Genomic DNA, 26917 nt, shown 5'->3' on the forward strand with positions numbered 1-26917 from the left:
AACTATAAAAATTCTTTTATTGCACAAACTTTTGTGAATCCTTTACTCCATGAAAGATAGAAAAAATACTGGTGTAGGCTACTTTCTGTAGCATCTTGTCAAATTCAAACGTATAATATATTTGGCAGTCACCGACCTAAGTACAAATGTTTACCCGAAGAGTTTTACTTCAACATGTATGTGATAGCTGTTTACACATTTTCGAAATCGTAGGTTCTGTTAAATGTTGAAAGATTATAAACATATTGCGATTTTTCCCCTAGAAAATACTGAATCAATTTGATGTAATTCTTGGAGTACTCAAACTATTATCAGTACTAATTATATATGAAAGTATATCAAGACTCAAATTCGCAATGTTAAAGCTAAAATGAAAATAAAATGAAAAAAAGAAAATAACATAAAAGCACTCTTTTTAGAATATAAATTTTAAGGAAAAATAAGATTGAAAAAGTGTCACATAGTGTCACATTAATTCACCAAAAACGCTTATAAAAATTGCCAGCATCTGACACTGAATGCGGTACGAGTCACATTTAGCCCTGGAATCGAACCTGGGTTAGCCTCAAGTCACCGTCAATGCGAAGAGTGTCGATCAGGTTCAGCTGACGTACTCGATGGTTAAACTCTAGTAGATGCTGATTATTCACCGCCACCTGAAAGCAGACATTGATATTTTTAAAGAAAAAACAAACAGACATCTTTTTTTTCAATATTGTGATACATAAAAATATTTTAGATTCTGTTTAATCATTATTTAAGCTCAGAATTCAGGAAAAGTTAAAAATAGCTTCTTTGAACCACATTCGAGTCCGCTTCCTGGAACTAAACCAGCACTTGAATCAACCGGGAAAACACGGCCGTGTTCCTAGTAGGGTTCGAAGCCAAAATCCATACTACCTTAATTAACAAAATTAACAAGAGCTGTCGGTATGACAGCACGCTCGACTATTCTAAGTCAATCTGATGTACCTTGTTACTATAAATAAGTATTGTAAGTTTCAATTGAATATCTCAAGCAATAATTGAGATATTTGACTTTACAAAAAAACTTTAACCAAAATTTCTAAGTTGCAAAGGGGCATAATTCTGTCAATATTGTAGGCAGAGTTATCCAACTTGTCAATCTGATGTACCTTGTTACTATGAATAAGTATTGAAAGTTTCAATTGAATATCTCAAGTAATGATTGAGATATTTGACTTTACAAAAAACTTTAACCAAAATTTCTAAGTTAAAAAGGGGCATAATTCTGTCAATATTGTAGGCAGAGTTATCCAACTTGTCAATCTGATGTACCTTGTTACTATAAATAAGTATTGAAAGTTTCAATTGAATATCTCAAGTAATTATTGAGATATTTGACTTTACAAAAAACTTTAACCAACGCAGACGCCGACGCGGACGCTGACGCCGACGCCGACGCCGGGGCGACAACAATAGCTCTCATATTCTTCGAATAGTCGAGCTAAAAATGAAATTAAAATAGATCAGAAAATATTCAAGTTGGTTACGGATTTTTAAATTGACTTGACCTTAAATAGATGGTAAAAATCTTGGTAGTTTCGGTTTCAAAAGCTTGTGTTATAATCATTTACTGAATTAAAATTAAGGACACTAATTGCTTACAATCTACTTACATTACTTCTTACAAAATGGTGATGTTAAGTAAAGTAATAACAAAAGTTTTTCAACACAGTATTTTGAAAATTTCAAAAATAATTGAAATAATAATGCACATAATTTTACATAGAAATTTCACCAATATAGAAAATACCCAGATTTGACCTAAAATTATTTAGTTATATCATTTCAAAGTAACAATAGTCTTCTTTAAAAGAACAATTACAGAAAGGCTAAAGTTCATCATTTTGTAAAGCAATATGCGCAGCAAGAGCTTGTAACCAATAAAGTATAGTTTAATATCAAATATTCATTTTGTCACACAGTTTACAGTATAAATTGTATAAATATAATGATTAACGCAAGAACTAAGAATTATACAGCTATATATTTAGATATATCAATGATAGTGTTATGCTAGTTTTATTCTACTTCTATTTGTTCTATTTAAGAAAAAGTAAAGGGAACTAAATATCTAAAAAAAAATGTGCATGCACATATTTAATTCATGCTATTAGAAAGGTTATTTTTAACATCAACAAAATAACATGATCTCAATTTTCATCGTCGTTTTAACAACTATGTTTACATTATATGCTCTACAAACTAAAATCTTGCATTAGTCCACGGTTCTCCCACGAAAACATCATTTCAAAATAAAAAAAAACAACTAATTCCATGCAAATACTTTAAGCTGTTAATATGCGTATTTATGCGTTCAATTGTCTTTTCATGCGTACTTATGCGTATTAAAAAGTTGTTAACTTATAAGGCTTTTAAAAATCAAAATTAAAAGAAAGAAAAAATATAACAAGAAGCAAGTAAGTTTGCATATGCAAGCTTATCAAGTTATATTTGTTACATTTTATGAACATGAATTTTCCCTTATAGATGTGATAGTAAAATTTCATACAAATGTTAAATGATCCGGTACCAAACGGTTCGAGATGAAGACCAAATGAAATTTGGGATAAGAGCACGGATATGTCGTGACATTATTATTGATAGATCGTCTTTTTGCGTGACGTTGGTTTTAGCAGACAAAGCAAGACTCGGCATTGAATCAGGCAAAGCGTGACTAAGCCATGAAACGGAGAAAAATTAACTGCTTTGAATCAGACAAGGTGGTGTTTTGCTTTTAAAACAGACAAAGCGTAATTTTGCTTTGAAATATTCCCAACAAAGCGTGACTGACTTTGCTGTAAAACAAAGAGCGTGATTTTGCTTTGAAACAGAAAAAGCGTGACTTCTTTTAAAACAGACATAATTAATCAGCAGAAAGCAAAGGTGAACCCAAAAATGTTAAAAAAAAACACACACACACACAGAATTGATCAAAAGAGTTGGGTATTTATATCCAAAGGGTGACGATTTGGAAAATCCAATATGTAATGCTGCACATAAGATACATAAGCCATCGGACAAGAAGTCTTTATAGATTTTATTTTTTAAATTCATTTATAATTCTCCCGTGAACTACTTTATGCATCAAACCGGAAATATTTATATATATCTTTCGGACACAAAAACCTAAGTGGTTTGTGTGGAGATGTTGCGAATACATGTTTTTGTTTCTTTCTTTCTGCCTTTTGTTTTATCTTTCGTGGGGGAATTGTTTGGTTATCTACCTTGTAGCAATGTGGCTCAATCAAAATGATCATCTCAAAGTTTCCATTTGGCATGAATGGGAAATGGGTCACGTGCCTCTCTTCTTGACCCCAGTTCCCTTGTTTGTGATTCCTTACGACAACATTCCGGTCATTGCCGTAATTAAATCTAGCATCAAAGCACATTCCGATATGGTGAGGCTCGTGCTGACTTCCCTGCTGAAGGTACACTGTAAATCTGGAACAAAAATCTCGTGCATTCATTCCACGTTGTGTCGCTAATCATGCTATGAATTTGAAAACTTAAAATACAATCGATCAAAGGTTATGCAAGCACTAAACTACGCAATGTGAAGTAAAATGGATAGTTCCCGTTACAATCGCCTTTACGTCCAGTATATGCTCTGAGAAAATAAAAAATATCGTGTTCAAAAGAAGATATAAAATCAGGATCGGTCAAAAATCAGGATCAGAATTTTAAGATATCTTATTATGGTTAATAAATTTCATCACAAATATCAATATAAATGGCAACTAAACATTTCACTACCGGACTGTCCACAATATCTTACTCTCATAAACATTGCATGATATATTTTTGAATATCAGAAAGTCAATGCTAGTCGTTAGACATCAAATATTGTTAACCAAGTTTCGGAAAAATGCCTCCGATTTTCCTAGGAAAACATATTAAAGCACTGCATAACTTTCACAATTCTGACTTTATAATTCTTAAAACACGAGGTCATTGAGACCCGTCTTTTAATAAAACAGAAAATGCAGAAGTTGACGATTGGAATGCAGTAAACATCAAGCTGTGTCGATACCTATCTATTATCCGTCTCTCGATCAAGTGAGGCAATGAAATTCGGATGAACTCCAAGAGCAGAACAGGATTTCAAAAGCGTTCTTTTATAAAAATTAACACGTATGTTCCTTTAAATGAATAAAATGGTTCTGGAAATCGCTTGATTTTTCAGTATTAATAAGTTTGACTATGCAATTTTTAAAACTATCGGCGACTGAAATTCCCGTTCTATTTCTCAAGATACCAACTAATGATGAAAAAAGCATAAATCATGTGTTGTATACGCAACCATCACAAACCCGCAAAAAATCAGCATGTTCCAGAACTTTCCGTAAGCAATCCGTAAGCGACCAAGAGCTAAAGCGACCAAAATTAAAAATTTTTTATTCGCGATACATAATGGGTATGGACAGTTCTGATGTTAGCGGAATTCTTGCGAGCTATATATAAATAAAAAACATATGCATTGCAAACATGTGTTAGCAGGTAAACTCTGGTTATCTAAAACAAACAAGCAAGCACTGAGTGTCATTAAACATACGAACACGTGAACTCCGTGCAGATTTCATACTACCTTAAAACAGTATGGCTCGACAAGAACAATCGCTTCAAAATACATATTTGGTTGAAAGGGGAAATAACCGCAGGGCAGCGTTCTTTCTTCCGGACCCCAAGAATTCGTGAGTAGGCTGTTTCTGACGATTACATTTCTGTCATTTCCATAGTTAAAACGAACATCAAAGTGAAATGCAATGTCGCCATATCCGCATTGTAAGTTGATTGAGAACCTTTGACAAACATGCACATGCCAATATTAATTCGTTAAAATTCGGCATATTCCGTCACTTTCCGTGTACAATACATATTTAATAAACGGCTACATGACTAGGAGCAACAGAAAAGAATCTTATCAACCAAACGCTTCTTACATAGAAATACAAATAGGAAAAGTGACGACAACGAACTGATTATAAATAAAGTACAGTGAAACCTCTACAAAGTAACACCCTTTCGGACACAAAGTTTTTGCAGGTGTAATTCTGCAGAGGGTAGATTTTTAGTAATTGATTACTTCGGGTAGAATTGATACTGTTGCTATACAGAGGTTATCGGTCTATAGAAGGCTATTCTATACTGGTTATTCTGAATCTATATAAACTCGTATAAATCATACCGTGAAAAGAAACTTAAACTGAGAAAACCGTTAACTAAACATTATAATAAACAAGAGGGCCATGATGGCCCTGAAGTCGCTCACCTGTATATAGGCCCCCCCGGAGCATGGCCAGTTCAAACCCCAGGGCTTTTATTGGAACAAACTTGGTAGACACCCATTAGAAGATGTTTCATGCTAAACATCTAAGGTTTAGCTCGTTGGGTTTTTTAAAAGAAGATTGTTCAAGCTTTTCCTTTACACATATATTTAAAAACAATGACACCCCTGGGGCAGTTTTGACCCCAGGGCTTTTATTTGAACAATCTTTGTAGACACTTACTAGGAGATTTTTCATGCTTAATATCTAAACTCTAGCTATTCGGGTTTTTTCGAAGAAGATTTTTAAGTTTTTGCTATACACATATAAGGCAAATCAATGAGCCCCCCCCCCCCCGGGGCGGGGCCAATTTTGACCCCAGGGCTCTTATTTAAACAAACTTGGTAGACATCCATTAAAACGTGTTTCATGCTAAATATCTTAGCTCTAGCTCTTTGGGTTCTTTAAAAGAAGATTTTTAAGTTTTTACTATATTCATATAGGGAAAATCAATGACCCCCTGGGGCGGGGCCAATTTTGACCCGAGGGCTCTTATTTGAACAAATTTTGGAGACATATATTAGAACATGCTTCATGCTAAATATCTTAGCTCTAGCTTTTTGGGTTCTTTAAAAGAAGATTTTTTAAGTTTTTACTATATACATATAGGGCAAATCAATGACCCCCTGGGGCGGGGCCAATTTTGACCCCAGGTCTTTTATTTGAATAAACTTGGTAGACACTCACTAGAAGATGTTTCATGCCAAATATCTAAGCTCTAGCTCTTTTGGTTTTTTAGAAGAAGATATTTAAAGTTTTTTCTTTTGGTTGCCATGGCAACCAGTGTTCTGCATGGAATTAAATTCTTTGAACAATTTTCAAAGGTGACCACCAAAGGAACATTCCTGTGAAGTTTGGATGAAATTGGCCTAGTGGTTTATGAGGAGATGTCATTTAAAGTAAAAGTTTACGGACGACGGACGGACGGACGACAGGCGGACGCCGGACAAAAATCGATCACAAAAGCTCACCCTGTCGTGACAGGTGAGCTAAAAATTGAACATCGCGACCGACGGTTTTCTATCTCACACATTGTATAATTGAACAATATTCCTTACACAGTTGGAATAAACGTCATGTCTTCCAAATAAAATTCTGTTTTTGAGACTTCTGTGCAGTGCCTTTGTCATAAAATTATTTGCGAAAATCAGAAACCATATATTTGTACCCAGCCGTAGTTTGGTTTTTTACAGCCAAATATCTAAATGCCAATATTATAGTAAGATTTTGATTAAAAAATGAACTGTCAAGAACAAAAAATATCTTGTATTGGTTGTTCCTCGGCAACCTTAAAGTTTGTGCATGTTGATATGAAGTGTATTCGCGAATTTCCTATGTAAACTAGCTGTGTAAAACCTACACTAATAACAAATGAACCGCGTCACGACAAAACCAACATATTGGGTTTGCAACCAGCATGGATTCAGACCAGCCTGCGCATCCGCGCAGTCTGATCAGGATCCATGCTGTTCGCTACCAGTTTCTCTACTTGTAATAGGGTTTGTAAGCGACAGCATAAATCCTTATCAGACTGCGCGGATGCGCAGGCTGGTCTGGATCCATGCTGGTCGCAAACGCATAACGTTGGTTTTGTCATGTTGGGGCTCAAATATATTCTATAAAGAAAGCTGCATCATGAATAATCCTATATGACCCGATGCAACGGCAGTACCGCCACCATAATCTCCGTGTGCACCTGATGCATGGACTAAATTATTGTTCGCTTAAATCAAAACAGTTATCATATTCTCGTGAAAATTCGTCACTTTTCGTCAAGTTACGTAACATAATAAACTTTAATCCAAAGCTGAAAATAACGATGTTTACCGAATGTAGACGAAATACTGCTTAACGTTTATAATAATGAATATCTAATCGTTATTGCCACTAAATGTTAGATTCATATTTGTAATAAGTAGTTCGTTAATGAAATTTCATTGAAAATCAAAATAAAGATATTTGAATAAAGTTATTTTTCTTTATATTCAGGACAAAACAGATTCGATTAATTCGTTTTATGAAATTAAATTACATGATTTGTTATTTGATTTGTTATTAAAATATTTTGTAATTAAAATGAAAATTGTGTCATGATTACTTTTTAAATAGATTTTTAGCTCATGATTTAAATGAAGTAACCACGTGATTTTTACCTGCTTGGATTTGGATGTGGCACTCCGCTGATGAAGATCATCTTGTTTGGATAGATGCCTCCCATACCCTGAACGAATGGTACCGGCTGCAAAATAAACAGAAAGGACATGTTAGAGACGAAATTTCGAAAATTTTCAAAGAAACAACGAAATGGTATACAGTATTAAAGAAACAAAAACGGAATGACAAAATTCGAAAAAATGCAAAGAAACAACGTTACTGTATACACTTTTAAAAGGACAAATTTAATAAGAAGAATCTTATGCACTAACGTGTATATACGAGAGTATAGAACCAATGTGCCGCCAATAGAACAACTATGAATCAAAATGATTTAACCTAAACTTTATGCAAATCAATATGATGATAATAACAGATGCAAAAACGAACTTCTTTCTTTGTAATGTCAAAAAAAGTAAATGCTGATTACTTACCGGGTTGAATATTGGGCCGCCCCCGGGGTATGGATAACTGGCCCCTCCAGATGGCGGGTAGCCACTACCTCCACCATGCTGAAACAAAAATTAGGGATCTATCATATCAACAAATATGCGCGTTGCGTTGTCAAATGCCGCAACGACGCTAAATGTCACTTAATATGTCGCACTGTTAACGCTAAATATCGCAACCGCCGCTAATTGTCTCAAAGTGTTTTGCCGTTAAATGTGGCAATGATTACGTTAAATGTCGCATCACTTTCCCTTACCGTTAAATGTCGCAGCACCGGCGTTAAATGTCGCTTTTGTTTTTTGTTTGTTTCATTCTACGCCTTTTCCCAACAGTATTTCAGTCATATAGGCGGGCAGTTTCCTAACCATAGTTCCTGGAGAGTAACACCAGTACTAGACTACCTTCCACCGCGCTAAACTACCAAAGCATCTCCCGGAGATCGAACCTCACTTCATTCGAATTTTTATATCACAGGTACCCTCTCATTTTTTAACACATAGGTACCGTCAAAGCACGACATATGCTTTTAGGTGCGTTAATCGCTAAGTATGTAATATTTACATAAAAGTAATAAATATTACATACATACTTAACGATAAACGCAAATAAAAGCATATGTCGTGCTTTGAGGGTACCTTTGTGTTCAAAAATGAGAGGGTACCTGTGATATAAAAATTCAAATGAAGAGAAGTAGCCAGTGCAGCTGCAAAACCGAAAGTAGAGTGTTTTTATGAATTTTACATTTATTTTTGACAATATACTACCATTTGTCCGAAGATGATATGAACATATTAAATATGTATGATGCATATATAATCACACAGGTTCATTTCAGCCCGAAAAATATGTCGTGGTGATGGGCGAGGCAAGACATGTCGGTTTGTGAAGTTGCAGTACATGAAAATCGGGCACATGACAAATCAGCACATAAATAAAACATCATAGTGTTCCGTGGTATACATCTTTTCTACGTGTCATACCTCTTTTCCTTATGACAGTGAAAATTTACTGGATTGTTATCCATTGCAGGTTTGTTTTTAGCAGAGAATGACCTGTGCATGTTCAAAGAGGGTACCGTTTGAGCAGATTTCGCAAGGAAAGTACCGCTATGGATATGCACCGTGTAATTTCATGTATACCAAATGGTATCAAGTCAATACTAGCGTCAAGTGGATGATCTGGTGAATGATCTGGTGACTAGCTATTTATAAAATAGGAAAGGTTTTGTTGTGATGTACAAAGTTATTGGTTGAAATTGAAGTCATCTGAGTTGGTATTATAAATTGACGACCATAATTTATATGCCAAAAGGCCTCTAACTGTAAGGCATCTTTGTATACGTTTTTCATAACAAATTAGATGTCGTGATTTTTAACTACGACATCAGTTTGAGATTGATCTAACACACTACAGTTTCATAGACATAAAGGCAGATTGAAAACAGTATAATAGAATTTGCTTTACACCGCTGGAACCTAAAATGATTTTACCAGTATCAACATACATGTTGCCAGGCTTCATGTACATCTGTGCAGACTTAACCGGCCCTGTACTTATGGCTGACTAACTTTCGAAATGTCTGCCTTTTACATCCAAGATTGATAGACAGTTAAGAAAGGAAACTTGAAAAGTGAATTTACAAATTCAGCAGGTAAGCAGATATTTCTAAACATGTACAGTCTTACCAGCGTCAAAATTTTCGGCTGGTCAAGTTTAATCTATTTTTCTTGCAACCCATCACATTATATTTTTATTTCTAAAAGAATAAGTCGAATATAAAAATTTATATGCGTACTAAGGCAAAATTGCTCCCAGGTTAATATTTGAATACAAAGTGTGAAATATAATTATAATACTTAATTAAAATGTTTATGTTTTGCAATATTAAAATAATTCCGTAAAATGCAAAATGTAAAATGTAAAAAATGAAGAAAAAAAAACAACATGAAACTCAAAATTTTCCAAAACATTTACTTTTTGAAAATTGCATAGCGGATTTTAAAGGACATAACCTGATTTCCCGCTTGGTTTGCATTACTTTTGCTGTATATAAACCAATTCAAGACTAAACCTTATTATCAGTAACAATAAGGTAATGGCATAAAAAGGACGGACAACAATTTGTCCCTTTCTCGTAAGAGAAGGAGGAATCCGATTATGCGTGTATTGTTGTCGCACTGTCACTTTCCTTTCGTGTCATCGATGCATGTATATGGTCGCATGGTCGAAAATCTCTAAGAGAAACGACAACGTTTTCAAAGGTGTATTGGAACGGAACCAGCTAGTGCAAAATCTTAATGTTCTAAAACAATATTGAAATCGTAAAAAAAAGTTTTAAAATCGATAAAAAAATATTTAGCTTGTTAGGAAAAAACTTCTGATTTCTTCGAAGTATTAAGAACATCTAATAAGAAGGTACACAGTACAAATTATGTTTTCATTTTATATTTAGGTTTTTTAAGCTGCTTGTAATTAAGATTTTATTTCTCAACTCCTAATAATATTTTAAATTCTACAAATGAAACATTAAATACTTCTTATTTAGATGAATGTGTTATTACTAACAAGTTTATATCCCCTAAAATTTGCTTGTACCTAGTAACAACAAATAGTATTAAGGATTTTTATCTCTCATATTTAGAAGAATGAGAGTCCTAATTAGGCTTTTACAGCTCTTAATGAAAAAGTCTGTATTAGGCATTTAAACTCCTAAACAAAAGTAACAAAATCCTAAATAGGATCTCGTAATTACGATTTCAAAAGATTTTTTAAGACCATTAAGATTTTGCATCAGACGGGTCCGTACCTCAACACCTTTAAAAACGTTGTCATTTTAATAAAAATTTTCGACCATGCGACCACATACATGCATCGAGGACATGTTGTTAGGAAAGTGACCGTGCTACCACATACACGCATCACAGGATTCCCCTTCTCATTCGAGAAAAGGACAAAGAATTGTCCGCCCTTTGAAAAAGGGCAGACTTTAAAATATACCATATTCTTATCGTAATTGATAAGTTGGCTAAATTTAACAGATAATATATTGGTTTATATACGACAGTAGTAACGCAAACCAAGCGGGGTATCAGGTAACGTCCTTTTAAGTTCGCTTTGAAATATTAGTTAGAGCAGATTTAATTTTTTGGAAAATTTTGAGTTTACAGTTTTTTCGACTTTTCATTCTATGTTTATGGCAGAATTATTCTAATTTTGCAAAACATGAACGTTTCTAAAACGTTTTATATGCGTCAGATATTGGAGACATACTTCACACTTGATTATTAACGGTTTAACCTGGAGGCATTTTTGCCAAATATACTACTTGTAATGGGAAAGGTAATGTTATGTATGTAACATACATAGGAAAGTGCTAAGCTCGGAAGTAGCATCTCGGGATGTTTCTGCAAAAAGAAATCGCCTAACAGCCTCGACATTTCTTAGCAGAAACATCCCCTCGATGTAGCCCCAGCCAGTGTTATATCCTCGTAACAAACTCGTTTCATATACTAGTACTATAACTATTACATAATATGCATTTAGATATTGGGATATTAAACGGTAGTGTTATGACATTTAACGGTAAAGGTAAATGGTGCGACATTTAACGGTAGTTTTGCGACATTTAACATTTAACGGTAGTTTTGCGACATTTAACGGCAAAATGTTCTGAGACATTTAGAGATGGTTGTGACATATAGCGTCAACAGTGCGACATTTAGCGGGAAGTACGGCATTTAGCATCGTTGCGACATAAACAGTGCCACAATGCGTAAGATTAGTATTTTATACTTGCAGTTTTAGAAAATGAAAAATACTTAACGCCTTTTTACATAATAGGGTGCTTCCCTGTTTTGTCTTTCTTCTTCTTCCTCTTTTCGTTTTATATTTTCGTTCCGCTTAGTTTATCACTTTTGTTGCTAACTGTCATAGTAAAACTTTAAATCTTTGAAAGATTTGCTCATTAATAACTTCAATAAATGAACAAGCCATTAAAGTGGCATGGGCAGAGTAAATTGAAATTTAAATTACTAAGTCGAAACGTTTAAACCAATTAATTCTTGCATCATTTTATTCGGAATTCACGATGCAAAGCTTAGAAATAACAAATATGTACTGGCGTTAAGTATATTTCTCTATGAAGTATTGAAAAAGCCACATTTTACAGATATGAAATTTCTATAAAGCTAATGAAGATAATTCTTTGCCAGTGCTACCAGTAAAGAGCCGTGCCAGCCGGCACAACTGTGAAGTTTGAGATTCGTTTACGTTCTTTACATTTTGTTTTAAGGAGCAACGGATATATTTGGAAATTCAAAGCCAGGCAAGTCAATATGCTAACGTGAAAAGCTAACATATCGAAGTTGAAGTTATTTTATGCAGATTCATTAGGGGAGGCAGGGGATCTAAAAAGGAGTAATTCTAAAGTTCAGTGTGGCCAAAATATTCCAAATACTTAAAAAACATGTACACCCGCAGGAAACCAGTTGCAGATATGACATACATGTACATTGAAGAAAATTACAATCTGCATTGCTCAAAAATAAAAACTGACAACAATTTATGTTTTCCCTCACCCATCAACAATCAGACTGAAATAAACCAATATGGACAATCTTGATTAAGGTGCAAGATACTCCAGAATTAACCTGATCCCTTTGAAAATATCACTATCACACAGTGCAAACAATGGCAATTTTAAAAATGCACAATTAAATGTCGGTCATATGTTTAGATTTTTCACAAAATTTTATTCGCGCCAATTGTCAACGATTTATTTTCAACTTTCTAACAACCATTCGGAGAGTCAAAAATACATACAAAGCTACCATATATTTAGTTTCGGGTAAATATCCAAAATATCTGATCATTTCCTACACACACACAAGAAAAAGAATTGCAATGACAGAGAAATATCAAAACTTTTCAGTGTCTTTACAATACAATGTCTATGTAAATAAAATTTGAATATGATGGCCACGATTTAATAAATGAAACATACTATTTGATTATACAGGTTTTAAACGTAAATAAGCGGAAGGCATGTTAGTTAAAAAAGGAGTTTAAATGTGGGTTGCTTTTTTCAATACTTCACATACGGGTGGTGGATGTTGATGGGGTGGATGATGTTTGTGATGTGGTCTTTCATGGCCGCCGCTAAATTCATTAAAAAGTGCCCCGGCAAATTGACCCAGCGCAGCCCCAATACCACCACCATGACCGCCATGCCGCCCCTGAAACACCAGTTCCGAACATGTTCTTTTCATAAAACATTCATCATAAAATCGTAAAATTTCGGTAAACTTCGTCACTTTACGTAAAGATAAAAAATATATAAAGCGTTCGTTATACTTCTTGAAGCAAACTAATCGTGTCATGAACAAATATCAGATACGGAAAATGACGATGTTTGCCGAACTTGCACGACATACTGATGAGTGTATCTTAGTTGCAAAAAATGATTTTTACATTAATAACACATGAAGCAAATAAAACAACACTGAAAATCAAAGTGTAATCGACGATTTAAGTTTAAAACAAACGAATTGAAACAATTCAAAATTTATAGTGTTGCACGTTCTGAAATAAACAAAGTTGTTAATGGAAAGAAAAATACTGTAGCAAATTATTCACAAATGACCTATTCCATAATTTTAAAATATCAACGAATCATTAAATTATAACACGCATAGGCTTGCAGTTAAAAATAAGTTTGGAACTGGATGGATTTCAAATTGCATTCAATCAAGCTTTCTTATTTTCATTTTTCTTTGCAAACTTTACTTTTCAAAAACGAGTAGAAATGTATTAAACAGATTCGTTATCACGATTTCTTCAGCATAATTTTGTTATACTTGATGCATGAAGAAAAAAAAACACACTTTCATAAGGACTATGTCAAATTAAAGTATGTATATAGTAGTGTCATGCAGTGTAACAAGCAACAAACACTTGGGTGTTACATGTGTTAGAACCTCTCCCGGTTCCTTGGGATTCAGACCTTATCCCCCGGTTTGAACCGCCCCACTACACGGTCTGAAATCTTTACTTTTTTAGACTTGATGGTACATGGGATTCTTTACTCTTGAAGTAATGGTTTAAAACAATTTTTAATTTTAAGGCAGATGCTTCATTTGTTTGAAAACGTTAAAAAAAATGACCGTTTACAGGGGCAGTTAAAGCCGGGGGATACTTCTGACCTCCATATGTCTGTGTGAAAATAAATTAGTCATAAGCACACATAAAGTTACTAACAAAAACAGTTAAAATCATGATAACATTGACAAAGCCCCATTTTCAAGCCGACCGTTTGGCCAATATTATAATAAAACTGTAACCAGAAAATATTAACTGTTGAATAATACTTTACACGGCATTTATTCCTTTTTCCATTTTTGCCGCTATAATTTTTCTGAAACTAAGGTAAACAAAATATAAACAGAATATATAAATAAGACCCAAATGAAAAATGATATTTACGTGGTTTTCAAACTTTCTGAAAGTTTAGAATGAAAGTGTTAGACATTCGGTCTGACATGTCATGTAATTTTGTTGACAAAAAAATAAACGTTAACCAGAAAAAATAACTGTTGAACGATACTTTACAAAGCATGTACATGTTTCATGTTTCCTTTTTCTAATTTTGGCATTATAACTTTTCTGAAAGTTAGTAAAACAAAAACACTAATCTTACACGAGTGAACATAATCAGACTTAAATACAAATGGTATACTGAAATTTTCGTGGTTTGTCATAAGACGATTTAATAAAAGAACACGTATGTAAAAAGGCTTATTCTTTCATGTAGTTTCATGAATGACTGTATTATTTCAAATTACCTAGATGATAGTGCTGCTGTTTAATAATTATTTCATTTTTGTTGTCTGGTGACTTTGATCAAGCAAGTGTTCAATTTATTAAGTTAACACAGAATATATCTTGGAAAAAGGATATTAAACGAGTGTGGGTTCAATACTACATTTATTAAACAAGTTGAATAAAATCAAATTATGCGAAATTCTCGCGAGCATTACACTTGTACTAGTATTGTTAAATTCAACGAATTCAATAAATTTAGTATTGCATTACTCAAATATAATAATTATCACATACCCAAAGTAAGAACTTTTTACAGTGGAAAAGAATCACTTTTTCATTTACGCGCACATAGTGTAACGCAAACGCTTAGACCGTCTTTGCACAGTGTTTTGACAACTCAAAAGCAAAAGCGACACGGGTGTGTGATATGATATATAAGCTTTTACCTGTACACTTAAAAGTTTTCACTAAGTTAAACCCGGAAACCAAATAAATAATTCTATATTAATTCAAGAATTAGAAAAAGAAGACAGAAAGAAAGAAAGAAAGATCAAGATGATCATGATAATATCAAATGCTGACCTCTTTTATATTTACTTGAAAAAGAAATTTATTACACTTACTTCAAAACGAATGTTGTTCACTCGGATGCCTTGCTCCACAGTGATGTGGGTCACACGATGTTTCTGCAGCCTGTGATTGAAGTCACAGAAATGTGCTCCGTTCACCGACACCTGAAATAATAGAATATTGCATCATGTCTAAAAACCAAAATATGGTTCGAAATTTATTGAGTACAAAATGCGCTGAAGCATAGGCCGATCTGTGCAAGGTGCAAACTTAGTAAAAACTATAAAGCTTCATGTGTACGTCCAATGAAATATTGACAAAATTACCAAACTGGAATTCATGCGTCATGATTCACTGCATTAAGATAGAAAGGTGGCTGACCCAAGGAAATCAAACGAGGATTTTCCTCTTCCGCGTAACACCCCAGTTTAGAGAAATTAGTCTTAAAACTTTTGCCAAATCTGAGCTAAACCTATGTTAAAAATACAGTGTTTCTTTGGGGTCATCGTATCTTCGCAAAGGCGACCGTAAACAAACGTAGAAGGCCGAGGCAACGAAACGATATTTTATGTTTACATTTGATCCTGCAAAGTGAGTTACTTGACGTTTTATTACAAAGTAGACGATTTCTCGACGAAAATTCAAAATTTTATTACTTACGGAATAGTGGTGAGGTTTAACGTGGATCACGACGTCACAATGGTGTCCTTTACGGAATGGAAACCCTCCGTGCCTTTCCTCCGCTCCCCAAGAATTGTTTTGACAGCTGTTTCTTACAACCTGAAATACAGTTTAATAGTATAATATAGTATAATATTAAAAATAATGAACAATAATTATATGCATAAAAAACACATTAACACGTATGCCTCATAAAAAAACTTTCAGACAATTTGAAAAAAATGATTGTGAAGAGGACGTCAACATATGAAACTTTTTTATTCAAGGTATTTTTGCGATATGAAGCTTTTTTAATACACGTAGAAAAATAATCGGCAAAAAGTGAATTACAAACAGAGTACGGCAGTCTTTTATTTCAAGCATTATTTGCATTCACAATGTAAATTGTGAAATATTTGTAACTTTTAGTTATTAAAATTGACAATCTTTTGAAATATATAGTTAATTCAATGCAACGCTGGAAATGAAAAGAGTATCAGTTGAAAATAAAGTTGAAGAAAATAGATGTTTTACTTAAAATGATGTTACTTCTTACACTTATTTATTCATTGAAATGTCACTACGCAAATACACTGATATGATGCTGGCCCCAGACACCGCCCGGGACTACTCTTTTAAACCTGAACCCTAAATTTTAAAGATAAACTATGCTCATCCTTAAGTAAAATATCTTAATCGCAGAAATTTATTGAAATCTATGAAATTCTTACAGAATATGTCTAATTTGAATTTGAGAATGAATAAACTATTTATTAAAAACTGCGTTCCCTATTACAGGTCCAGTAAAGTTGGTCTTTTCTTTAAAACAAGAGGGCCATGATGGCCCTGAGGTCGCTCACCTGTATATAGGCCCCCCCACCCCCAGGACAATTTTTACCCAAGGGCTTTTATTTGTTTATTTGAACAGACTTGGTAGACACCCATAAGAAGATGTTTCATGCTAAACATCTAAGTTCTAGCTCATTGGGTTTTTTAAAAGAAGATTTTTAAAGTTTTTACTATACACATATAGTTAAAAACAATGACAGCCCTGGGGCAGGGCCAGTTTTGACCCCCGGGCTTTTATTTGAACAAACTTTGTAGATATTTACTTAAAGATGTTTCATGCTTAATATCTAAACTCTAGCTATTTGGGTTTTTTCAAAGAAGATTTTTAAGTTTCTGCTATACACATATAGGGGAAATCAATGACCCCCCCCCCCCGGGCGGGGCCAGTTTTGACCCCAGGGCTTTTATTTGAACATACTTGATAGACACCCATTAGAACATGTTTCATGCTAAATATCTTAGCTCTAGCTCTTTGAGTTCTTTAAAAGAAGATTTTTTAAGTTTTTACTATATGCATATAGGGAAAATCAATGACCCCCTGGGGCGGGGCCAATTTTGACCCCAGGGCTTTTATTTGAACAAACTTGGTAGACACTCATTAGAAGATGTTTCATGCTAAATATTTTAGCTCTAGCTCTTTGGGTTCTTTAAAAGAAGATTTTTTAAGTTTTTACTATATGCATATAGGGAAAATCAATGACCCCCCGGGGTGGGGCCAAATTTGACCACAGGGCTTTAATTTGAACAAACTTAGTAGACACTCACTAGAAGATGTTTTATGCTTAATATCTTAGCTCTAGCTCTTTGGGTTCTTTAAAAGAAGATTTTTTAAGTTTTTACTATATGCATATAGGGAAAATAAATGACCCCCTGGGGCGGGGCCAATTTTGACCCCAGGGCTTTTATTTGAACAGACTTGGTAGACATTCACTAGAAGATGTTTCATGCTAAATATCTAAGCTCTAGCTCTTTGGGTTCTTTAAAAGAAGATTTTTTAAGTTTTTGCTATATGCATATAGGGAAAATCAATGTCCCCCCGGGACGGGGCCAATTTTGACCCAAGGGCTTTTATTTGAACAAACTTAGTAGACACTCACTAGAAGATGTTTCATGCCAAATATCTTAGCTCTAGCTCTTTTGGGTTCTTTAAAAGAAGAATTTTTAAGTTTTTACTATATGCATATATGGAAAATCAATGACCCCCTGGGGCGGGGCCAATTTTGACCCCAGGGCTTTTATTTGAACAAACTTGGTAGACACTCACTAGAAGATGTTTCATGCCAAATATCTTAGCTCTAGCTCTTAGGGTTGTTTAAAAGAAGATATTTAAAGATTTTTCTTTCTGTTGCCATGGCAACCAGAGTTCTGCATGGAATTAAATTCTTTGAACAATTTTTAAAGGTGACCACCAAAGGAACATTCCTGTGAAGTTTGGATGAAATTGGCTCTGGTTTATGAGGAGATGTCATTTAAAGCAAAAGTTTACGGACGGACGACGGACGGACGGACGGACGCCGGACGAAAAGCGATCACAAAAGCTCATCCTGTCACTTTGTGACAGGTGAGCTAAAAAAATGCTCGTTTTTTTAATGACACTATATATTCATATTGTGACCACCTATAGCTACGTAACTTCTACTTTGTGTTGAGTCAAAACATGTTTATTTTACATTTATAAAGAGCCTGTGTAGTAATTATCAATATTTACTACTATCACGTTTGAGCATAGTTTATTTTTAATAATATTGTTTGGCCGGCTTTGAATCGAACTTTGAACTATTAACTACAAGGCGGACGCTCTTCAACAAAACCACAATTGCTATACGTTTTGCATAGGCTAGTTTCAATACTCTCAAAGAAATTTTTAAAAAAAAACACGAAATATACGTGCATGAATTGTTAGGGGAGGTAACTCGAGTACTGAAATGACAGTAACTCAGAACTTGCAACTATAATTATTATTGTCAAGGGAGGCAAATTAGGTATTCGAAAAAATAAACCGTAAGGGGAGGCAACTCGCGTTTTTTGCACTTAAAATTCAATAAAAACTCACTTGATTATCAGTAAATCTTGGATTAAAGACAAAGGCACAATCACTTCTTGGATCAATGCTTCCTCCAGCTTGAAGAGATATTAAGAATCTGAAATATAATATACATGTATATAGAATTTGACTGAAATATAATTTATATTTTTATAGAATCTAACATGATCTTTCGTTTGATGTAATTTTTCATAAAACGAATTTAAGAAAACTTGTTTCCTTGACGAATTTCACAAAAGTTTATATCAAATTACGGCGGATGTCAGATACTATTTAATGCATGACTAAATTTAACAATAACAATTTGTTTACAACTTTATTTACATAAACAAACAGTTAATGTTTATAACAAAAGTGGCCGTTATATTTTACGTGTATACATGTCCAGGAAGAAATTCGTAATGGTTTTGTTGCATAGAAAACGATAGAAGGAAGTCATGTGACAAAGTATACAATTTTAACATAAATTCACGAACCAAACATTTTACATATCCATATATTATCAGTTGTTAAGAGAGTTTATGATTCAAATCAACTTGAGTTTAACAGATTTGTACAATATCTTGCATAGTAAACTTGAGTCACGCGTTGAACAAGTACAATAGGTCTCGCGCATGACTTTAAAGCGTATATAACTAGTTCCGATAAATAGAAGTACTAATTTACCCATTATGGTGCTGTTCCGGTGTGCCGGACACGTGGATCTGCAAGCCATCGTGCAAACCTCCAGGGATCGGACCAACGTATGGAATACCCTGAAACAGCGAAAAATAAAATGAAGGACAGTTCTATAAACATTGTTTCCTCTTTTTCTCTGCGTTTTTACTATTTTATCATACCTGTAATTTTTAATTACATATTTAATTATTTAATGACTTTGGTCAGACCAATGTATTTTATACATTTAACTATGAATAACTGGTCATGAACTATGAATAACTGGTCCGCTCGGAATTTTTAAAGATGAGATGTTACAAAAATAATTGATTCGTGCAGAAAACTCTTTACTGTTTAAAAACCGGACTTTCATATTTATCATTGAAAGATCTGTGATCTATTTGTCTAAAAACAAGAACAAAATATTTAATGACTTATTGTTTCCTCTTTATAAAACCCGGGTTAAAGCGTTTTGTAATAAACACTTATTAGAGTCATTCCTTTTCCTTCATTACATTTTTGTTGATTAATAGTTTTTATTGATCATATATCATTTCATTTACATGTACATGTATATAGAAAAATCACAATAGTGAACGTTTAAAGGGACTCGTAGCTGTTGGTGATATGGTGGGACTGAAAGTATTTCTTTAAAATTTGTATACCATTTGACTAAAGTTTAAAGTATTAACATGTGTGCTGAATTTCCGGTCATTTACTCACTCCAATTCTCCCGAATAAGCATTGTTATTGTGCAAAATGGCCTAAAATGAAAACTCGAATCGGGCTGACAATCCCACAAAATATTCGTGGGGGGGGGGGGGGGTCAGTATATTTTATTACTTTATCACCTTTTACTCTTTTTTTTTCATTTCAAGTGCCTCGGTTTATCTTGATAAGATTTTCAAATGTTATGTTATATGCTTTTAGTACCTCAGTGGAGCCCCTTTAATGTAAAAAAACCACGGAAGCATCAAATTATTTATATTTTTCACGCAGATGTATTCTCATTTATAAATTATCGACAGAACTGTTACAATTATCAACATAAAATCAATAACTTATAGTTAAATTCAGTTTCTTACTTTTTTCCACTTTTTTTGTATCAAAATAACAGAAATTCATTACTTTTGACAAAGATCTTTTTGTTGAATCATTGCCAATGCTCATTTATTAAGGGTGTTAATAGCTAGAGTTTTAAAAAAAAATCCTTTTAAAATATTCTGATACCGTTTAATCAATCAACAAGATTCAACCTGTATTAAAATTTTGATAACGATAATTCAACACAAGTACGCATACACTGAAGATAAACGGTGATAATCAATTGTAGTGAGTCGACACAAAACGTACTTAGCCCCTTTATTAAATATATTCTACGTCAAAAAGTTGTAAAAATATTCGTTTCCAAACAGTAATAAAATAATGCATCACTCGGTTGCACCCGGAAAGTGGCAATAAGAGAAATTTCCATGAATCATCACCGACCCGAGAATCAATGCTTCGCAAAATTTCCCGCACTGTGGTAAAGCGTTGTTGACTGAAGTGCGGAACATAAAATATCGGCTAGTATTTCTACTTTTAACCCCTCTACAAACTATCATCAAATTAAAAATATATATATTTACAAACGGAAGAATGAATTTCACATTCGATAGTCTACTTGTTCGTTTTCGAATTAATGTAGTCTTTTTATAAATATAAATCTATATCTAAAACAACATGTATATTTATGGTATTCGTTTAAAAAAAATAACCTGTTAAAAACTTCAATTATATCTAGATCACCAAGTTTATGTCACCAGGTCTCTAGGTAACAAATGATAATTTGTTTCGGCCTTCATCGTTTACTCACCCCTCTAGCTAGGTGAGTTAAGGTTAACTTTATATAAGTACATGTACATGTATATAACCGACATTATCAAACAAGGTCTCCGAATATTCAGTTCATTGTTAAAGCAATGATAATACTGAGTACTTGAAGTGAATACATCTTACTTTTATTGCGACCTTTGCAACTTTTTGTCATTGTCGAGTCACACGTTAAGTCATATGATGATCTGAGTCAAACCACCGACCGTCCGTAAGCTTTAACACGTGAAATAAATGAGAGTTCCTTTCAAGATTCGAACCAAAGCGGTCAGATGCAAATGATTAAAGACATTGCACAAAAAACAAAGGTGATTAATCTTTATCATGCTACAAGTGCAGACCAGTACCGGCATATCCATGTCTGCACTGTACGCTATTTAGTCAGTAGTTATTTTGTAATTGAGTAATTTTGTAATTTAGAGTTTTGACCTCTATTCTACGCCATATATATATATATATTTTATAGTTTAACAACCGCTGTGAGACTTAACAATCAGCATCCGCATACTTTCCTCAAAAAAAAAAATAGGGTTTAGAATAACACTTTTCGTAGCACAAATTATAGTGCTTTTGGCTTCTCAGAAAATAAGTTTTGTTTAGAAATGTCGTTTAAACCTCGTTCGCAGAATCTTAATAGGAGACAAAAATGAAGTATACCTAATGTTAACAGCAATTTGACAAATGTTAAGATCTTCTTATTTTATTTGGCAGCTAATAAAAAATCAGATATGAGCTTCCAGTTGACCAAGTTAATGACTTCCTGCTTTTTTCGAAAATGAAAGTTCTTTTCCAACTTTCGATTTCGTAACAAAGCCATTAAGGACAGGTCAAGCATTTTCCCGATTTACGAAACCTACATGGGCGTAGTTAGCATTCGGTTATTACGATGTACTATCCTCATTGCAACCCTCAGCCTTATAATATATTTATTAATTTTAATTAATTTCATATTATCTTCAGATATACATACAAATTTCTCTTTACAAAAGCAAAAAAGAAAAATAGAAATCCATATGATTAAATTAAAGAAAGAGAAAAAAAAATAGGAAAACAGAGTTCATAAAAGACGTGTTCGCTCCTACAAAATAATAAAAGATATATTCAGTAAGTTTTCATGAATTTTCAAAGTGATTTAACCTGTCATTTCAATGCTTCAAAAATCATATGCAAGAGATTCTTAAAGGTAAAGGCCGGGAGCTTGTTTTTTTATTTCAATGTATAATTACTTACAGTGTCCTCCAGGTAAGTTCTTTCTCAAATTTAAGAATTTCTATTGGTCACTGTACATGTTATGTTGGTTTTTGACCAAACAAATCCTTAAGATCTGAGACTGAGCAAGAAAATGTGTTTATAAATTCAGACCATGATCTCTTTTAGTAAAAATAAGACTATATATGGAATGATAATTTTAGTAATAAGTATTTATCAACGACCATTTACTTCAGATAATACACTCCCAATTTATTCCCCTTAACATATAGCCACATAGTTTGAAAGCAAAACATTAACCACATAATTATAATGGATTATATGTCCGTATTTTAAACCGAGACAATGTATGGTGTTCCGTTTGGACAATCGTAATATTGCTACGGTGTTGGATACGCACTGCGATGTTAAAGAAAAAATATACAGTCGTACAGTACTGTAGAGAAACAAGTCCTATCAGAACACCATAGCAATGATATAGCATTCAGTTTAACCACACGTTGTCGTCTGATTCGAGGAAAAATCATTGTTATAAAATATTGCTGAGGAAAAAAAACTTAAGTATAATCTTATATGCAATATATTGACTCGCTATTGTTCAGCTAGTATATATTAGCCACTAGCTGAAAAGCCCCACCTAAATTCACCTGGCAGCATCATTATGTAATAGATTATGAAACCGAAACCTGTTTTGTTTAATCTATCTATCCATATATGGTAAACATTACAATATAGGAAATTACAATATAGGAAGGGCACATGTTTCATTTGATAAAAATATAAAGTGCCTCTTTAATTATCCTTGAAATACAGACAAACTTAATATAATTTACATGTATATATGTATTTATAATACATACTACCACATCAAAACGAAACTACGTTATTTTTTACTCATTATTTTACGGTAAATTTTAAACCGGAAAATAAATGCCCCCGTTTTATGGTATTTTAAACGGAAGTGCATTAGTTTCAGGTATGTTTTATACTTATCTCGAAATTTCAACTAACTAACTTGAAATTTCGACTTCTGTAACTCGAGATTTCGACTTACTAACCCAAAATTACGACATTTTAACTCGAAATGTCGACTTATAAACTCGACATTTTGACTAACTTAATCGATATTTCGACTGATTTAGTGAGACGAAATTTTGAGTTAATAAGTCGAAATTTCGAGTTACGCAAGTCACAAAACTCACACTTGGCAATATTGCTCTTCCGTAATTTTGTCCCCTGAAAAGATAACAGAGTACCTTTTTAGCAGGGTCGTCGCGCGAAGTAATCTTATGTCAGGAAAGGAATGAAAGTTTATCTAACGGGGACAGGGAAGTGGAATAACACGTAGCAAATCTTAAGATATGATTTTGATAAATTAAGTAAAATTACGTGCATTCCGCCACATTTTCCTCAATTAAAGATGTGGCAGTATCAGGATTTGGCAACTCCACCCTTAGGCTCAGATACCAAATACAAAACCACGGATAAAAAATAATTTTAAAAAATCCACTATCAAATCTATACTTATAGATAAGGCCTCAGAAATGAAAAGATTTCTCTTTATGTAGAAAGTACAAACATTATAATAATGGATTTAGGGCACGTGAAATGAATATCACTTGAAGAAAATAAATATACTTGCCGCTGAATGTGAAATAATTTATAACAAAGTAAGCAGAATGTAAACAAAGATGCATTTTCGACTTGGATACAAAATACTTAATCACTTTAACTGTACTAATTGCGAAAACGAAATCTTAAAAGAAACAAAAAGTGATACAGTTAAATGGCCAGCTACTGACTTTCTTGAAAACTGTACCAAAGATAAATAATTTTGGGAAAAAAATAGCATTTTAGGGTTGACCTGCGGAATTTATGTAAAAGATTTGACTAGCTTTGAATTTGGACCAGTTCAATGAATAGTTTCATAGATTTAAAACTTAAAAACAAACATATTGACCTACCAATAGTACAGAAATTGGTCAGACAGCACTGATATGCGGCCTGGCCCGGCTCTATACAAACTTGATTAAAACGCAAATCAGTTTCGGTTCCAGCAGGTAAAATGTAAAATATTTTCCAAGTCGAGCTTTTAAATGTACAAAATAGTAGCTTTCAATGAAAACTGACTTGAGGAAGTGACGGTGTTTCAAAAAAGTATGTTTCTTCGTGGTTTGTTAAACAACTTTGCATTTATTGTAATCATTTACATTTGTATTTGATATGCTGATGAAGAAGAAAATGGTGGTTGTACGCCGCACCTACATAGTATAGGCATATATGGTAACTTATCAGCTTATACTGGTGGAAGAAGACCTAAGATGCCCATTTTTGCATTATTTCAGGCAACGGGCACCTAAGTAACAAACGGGCGCCTAAGTAAAACTCACTGACGTTCACATGAAATAATTCGAAGACGCTTGCGCGGCTTAAACCTTGAGCGGAACAGCGGTGAGAGGCAAGTGATTCGAAGTCAAGGACTTTGATCACTTGACCACAGACGCGTCATCATCATGTATGATATATAGATAATTATCAAATAGAACTTCCGTTCAAGTAATCATTAGATAGTATATAGGTACTCATTAAATAGTTTTACATATATAGAACGTATATACGCGATCATTTATAAATATGTAGTTAGTATGTAAGAAATAAGTTTTCATCATCAATTCAAAGTATTTAAATTCATATAATTCGTTTGACCCCCTTGTGACTGAAGGGTTGTTTTAAGGGTTTAAGGTATCAGAATTGCAACCACAGTTTATCTCTGTGTGACTGTAATTAAGAGGCCACTAAATGGTTTCGAATAAATTGAGTCTATGCATCTCTTAAGGCCTCAACAGACGGTAAGGTTTTGAAGTACAACACCAAGTAAAACAAAGATGTACAAGCCAATCTTAATATGTGAAGGCTACTATTTCTTGAATTTGTAAACCTTAATACTAGATGTAAAGGATTTAGAAAATCTTGTACAACAGACCTCCCGCAATGACATTCCATAACAATTAGGGCTAAAAGGTAAACATAGTAGTAAGATAGGGTAAAAATGATGTTGAAAAACTCTTCAGGAGACCCAAAGTTGTGGTATGTTCGAATCCCAAATTATTCCGAAAATGATTATGTCACGGTATTGAACTGTTCTCTAATCAGGGGAGGTAGTTTGTAGGCGGTCGGATAGCTCAGTCAGTAGAGCCGCAGTACGGTATTCCTATGGTCCCAGGTTTGAGTCTCGGTCAGGCTGCACATTAAAAAAAAAAAATAAAAAAAATATGAAAATGGAGATGTTTCAATCATTACTCATGGTGTAAAAAAAAGGTGATAAAGTATTAAGGGATCAATTGGGAGAGAACTTTTTTTAGGGAAACCTCAGATCTTTCCTACAATGCAGAATTACAGTCTTAATGCCAGTGCAGCTTTGAAAATTGTACATCCTATCTCTAATTAGTGTTGTACAACTAAATCCTACCGTTTGTTGTTTAGCATGTGAGGAGGTTTTGACGCTTTATAAAATATTGTAACACTTGAAATTACCCAAAATCATTTTTACTGTTTCGGCGCCAAATGACCAAAATTTTGTTGGTGCGCCGTAAAACCGAACAAAGCAAAAATAATTAGTTTCAAGTGTTTATGTCATTATGGTCCGTACACTATATCAAAATATACATGTAATACTAGTATGGTGATCAACTTTAAAAGGCCTCATATAATGTTACGTTTTATGCAAACACTATGCTGAAAAGTTTAAGACAACAAAAAAACACATCCGTGAATTTGTTTAGAATACAGTAATAAACACAACGATGTGTACTCATATACACTTGCTAATCGTTTTAAACACACTTGTCATCATTTATACTATACGTATTTAATTATCGTATGTAGGCCAAGCCTGAATATGAAATGTATGAAATGCATAGAGGCACAATTCTTTAATAGTTACATACTCATCTATTCAGATCTATGCTTAATTTATAACTTGAAACTGTCTCAAAAATAAACATAAATTTTAATTGATATTTAAATTACTACACTTCAATTTTATTTTATTTATAACAGCATAATTTCGTGTCATAAACAACGGTAAGCAACGATTAAAATCTGAAAAATATGTAAATAAAATTCTTACCGGATTGTGTACTGTAGCCATGTTATTTTGTTTTCCGAAAATACACACGTCAAGTTAAGTTTTAAGTATCGGCCTCTTATCCGAAACATGTGATGTCCTGGTCATGTGATGAGTATGGTGTCTTATTAGAGCCATAACAAAAGCATTGTCACG

The 26917-nt window shown here is 33.5% G+C and overlaps 1 protein-coding gene across 6 annotated transcripts; it reads right to left on the minus strand.

The window, feature by feature from the left end:
• LOC132751235 (galectin-4-like) lies at positions 1-26917 on the minus strand. 6 transcript variants are annotated; one of them, XM_060741390.1, is made up of 11 exons: positions 26765-26917; positions 19564-19652; positions 18907-18994; positions 16005-16124; positions 15398-15508; positions 14326-14373; positions 13055-13189; positions 7940-8017; positions 7505-7590; positions 3252-3468; positions 1-656 (listed from the first exon to the last, which is right to left on the minus strand). In XM_060741390.1, the coding sequence occupies exons 1-11, from the start codon at positions 26783-26785 to the stop codon at positions 537-539; spliced, it is 1113 nt and encodes a 370-aa protein (XP_060597373.1). In that variant the 5' UTR covers positions 26786-26917; the 3' UTR covers positions 1-536. The 6 variants fall into 6 exon arrangements, with proteins under 6 accessions (XP_060597373.1, XP_060597374.1, XP_060597375.1 ...); XM_060741391.1 differs by lacking the exon at positions 3252-3468 and adding an exon at positions 4613-4826; XM_060741392.1 differs by lacking the exon at positions 14326-14373 and having other exon boundaries at positions 26765-26916.

The sequence above is a fragment of the Ruditapes philippinarum genome, unplaced genomic scaffold (assembly GCF_026571515.1).
Source record: "Ruditapes philippinarum isolate M1 unplaced genomic scaffold, ASM2657151v2 ctg10827_1_1_1_1, whole genome shotgun sequence".
NCBI lineage: Eukaryota > Metazoa > Mollusca > Bivalvia > Venerida > Veneridae > Ruditapes > Ruditapes philippinarum.

Bases quoted from the DNA above. Each gene is read 5' to 3' on its own strand.
- LOC132751235 (XM_060741390.1), bottom strand. From the start codon at position 26,785: ATGGCTACAGTACACAATCCG. The intron at 7,591-7,939 runs GTAAGTAATCAG...TTTATTTTGCAG, and splicing joins GCGGCCCAATATTCAACCCG to CCGGTACCATTCGTTCAGGG. The intron at 3,469-7,504 runs GTAAAAATCACG...TTTTTGTTCCAG, and splicing joins CCACATCCAAATCCAAGCAG to ATTTACAGTGTACCTTCAGC.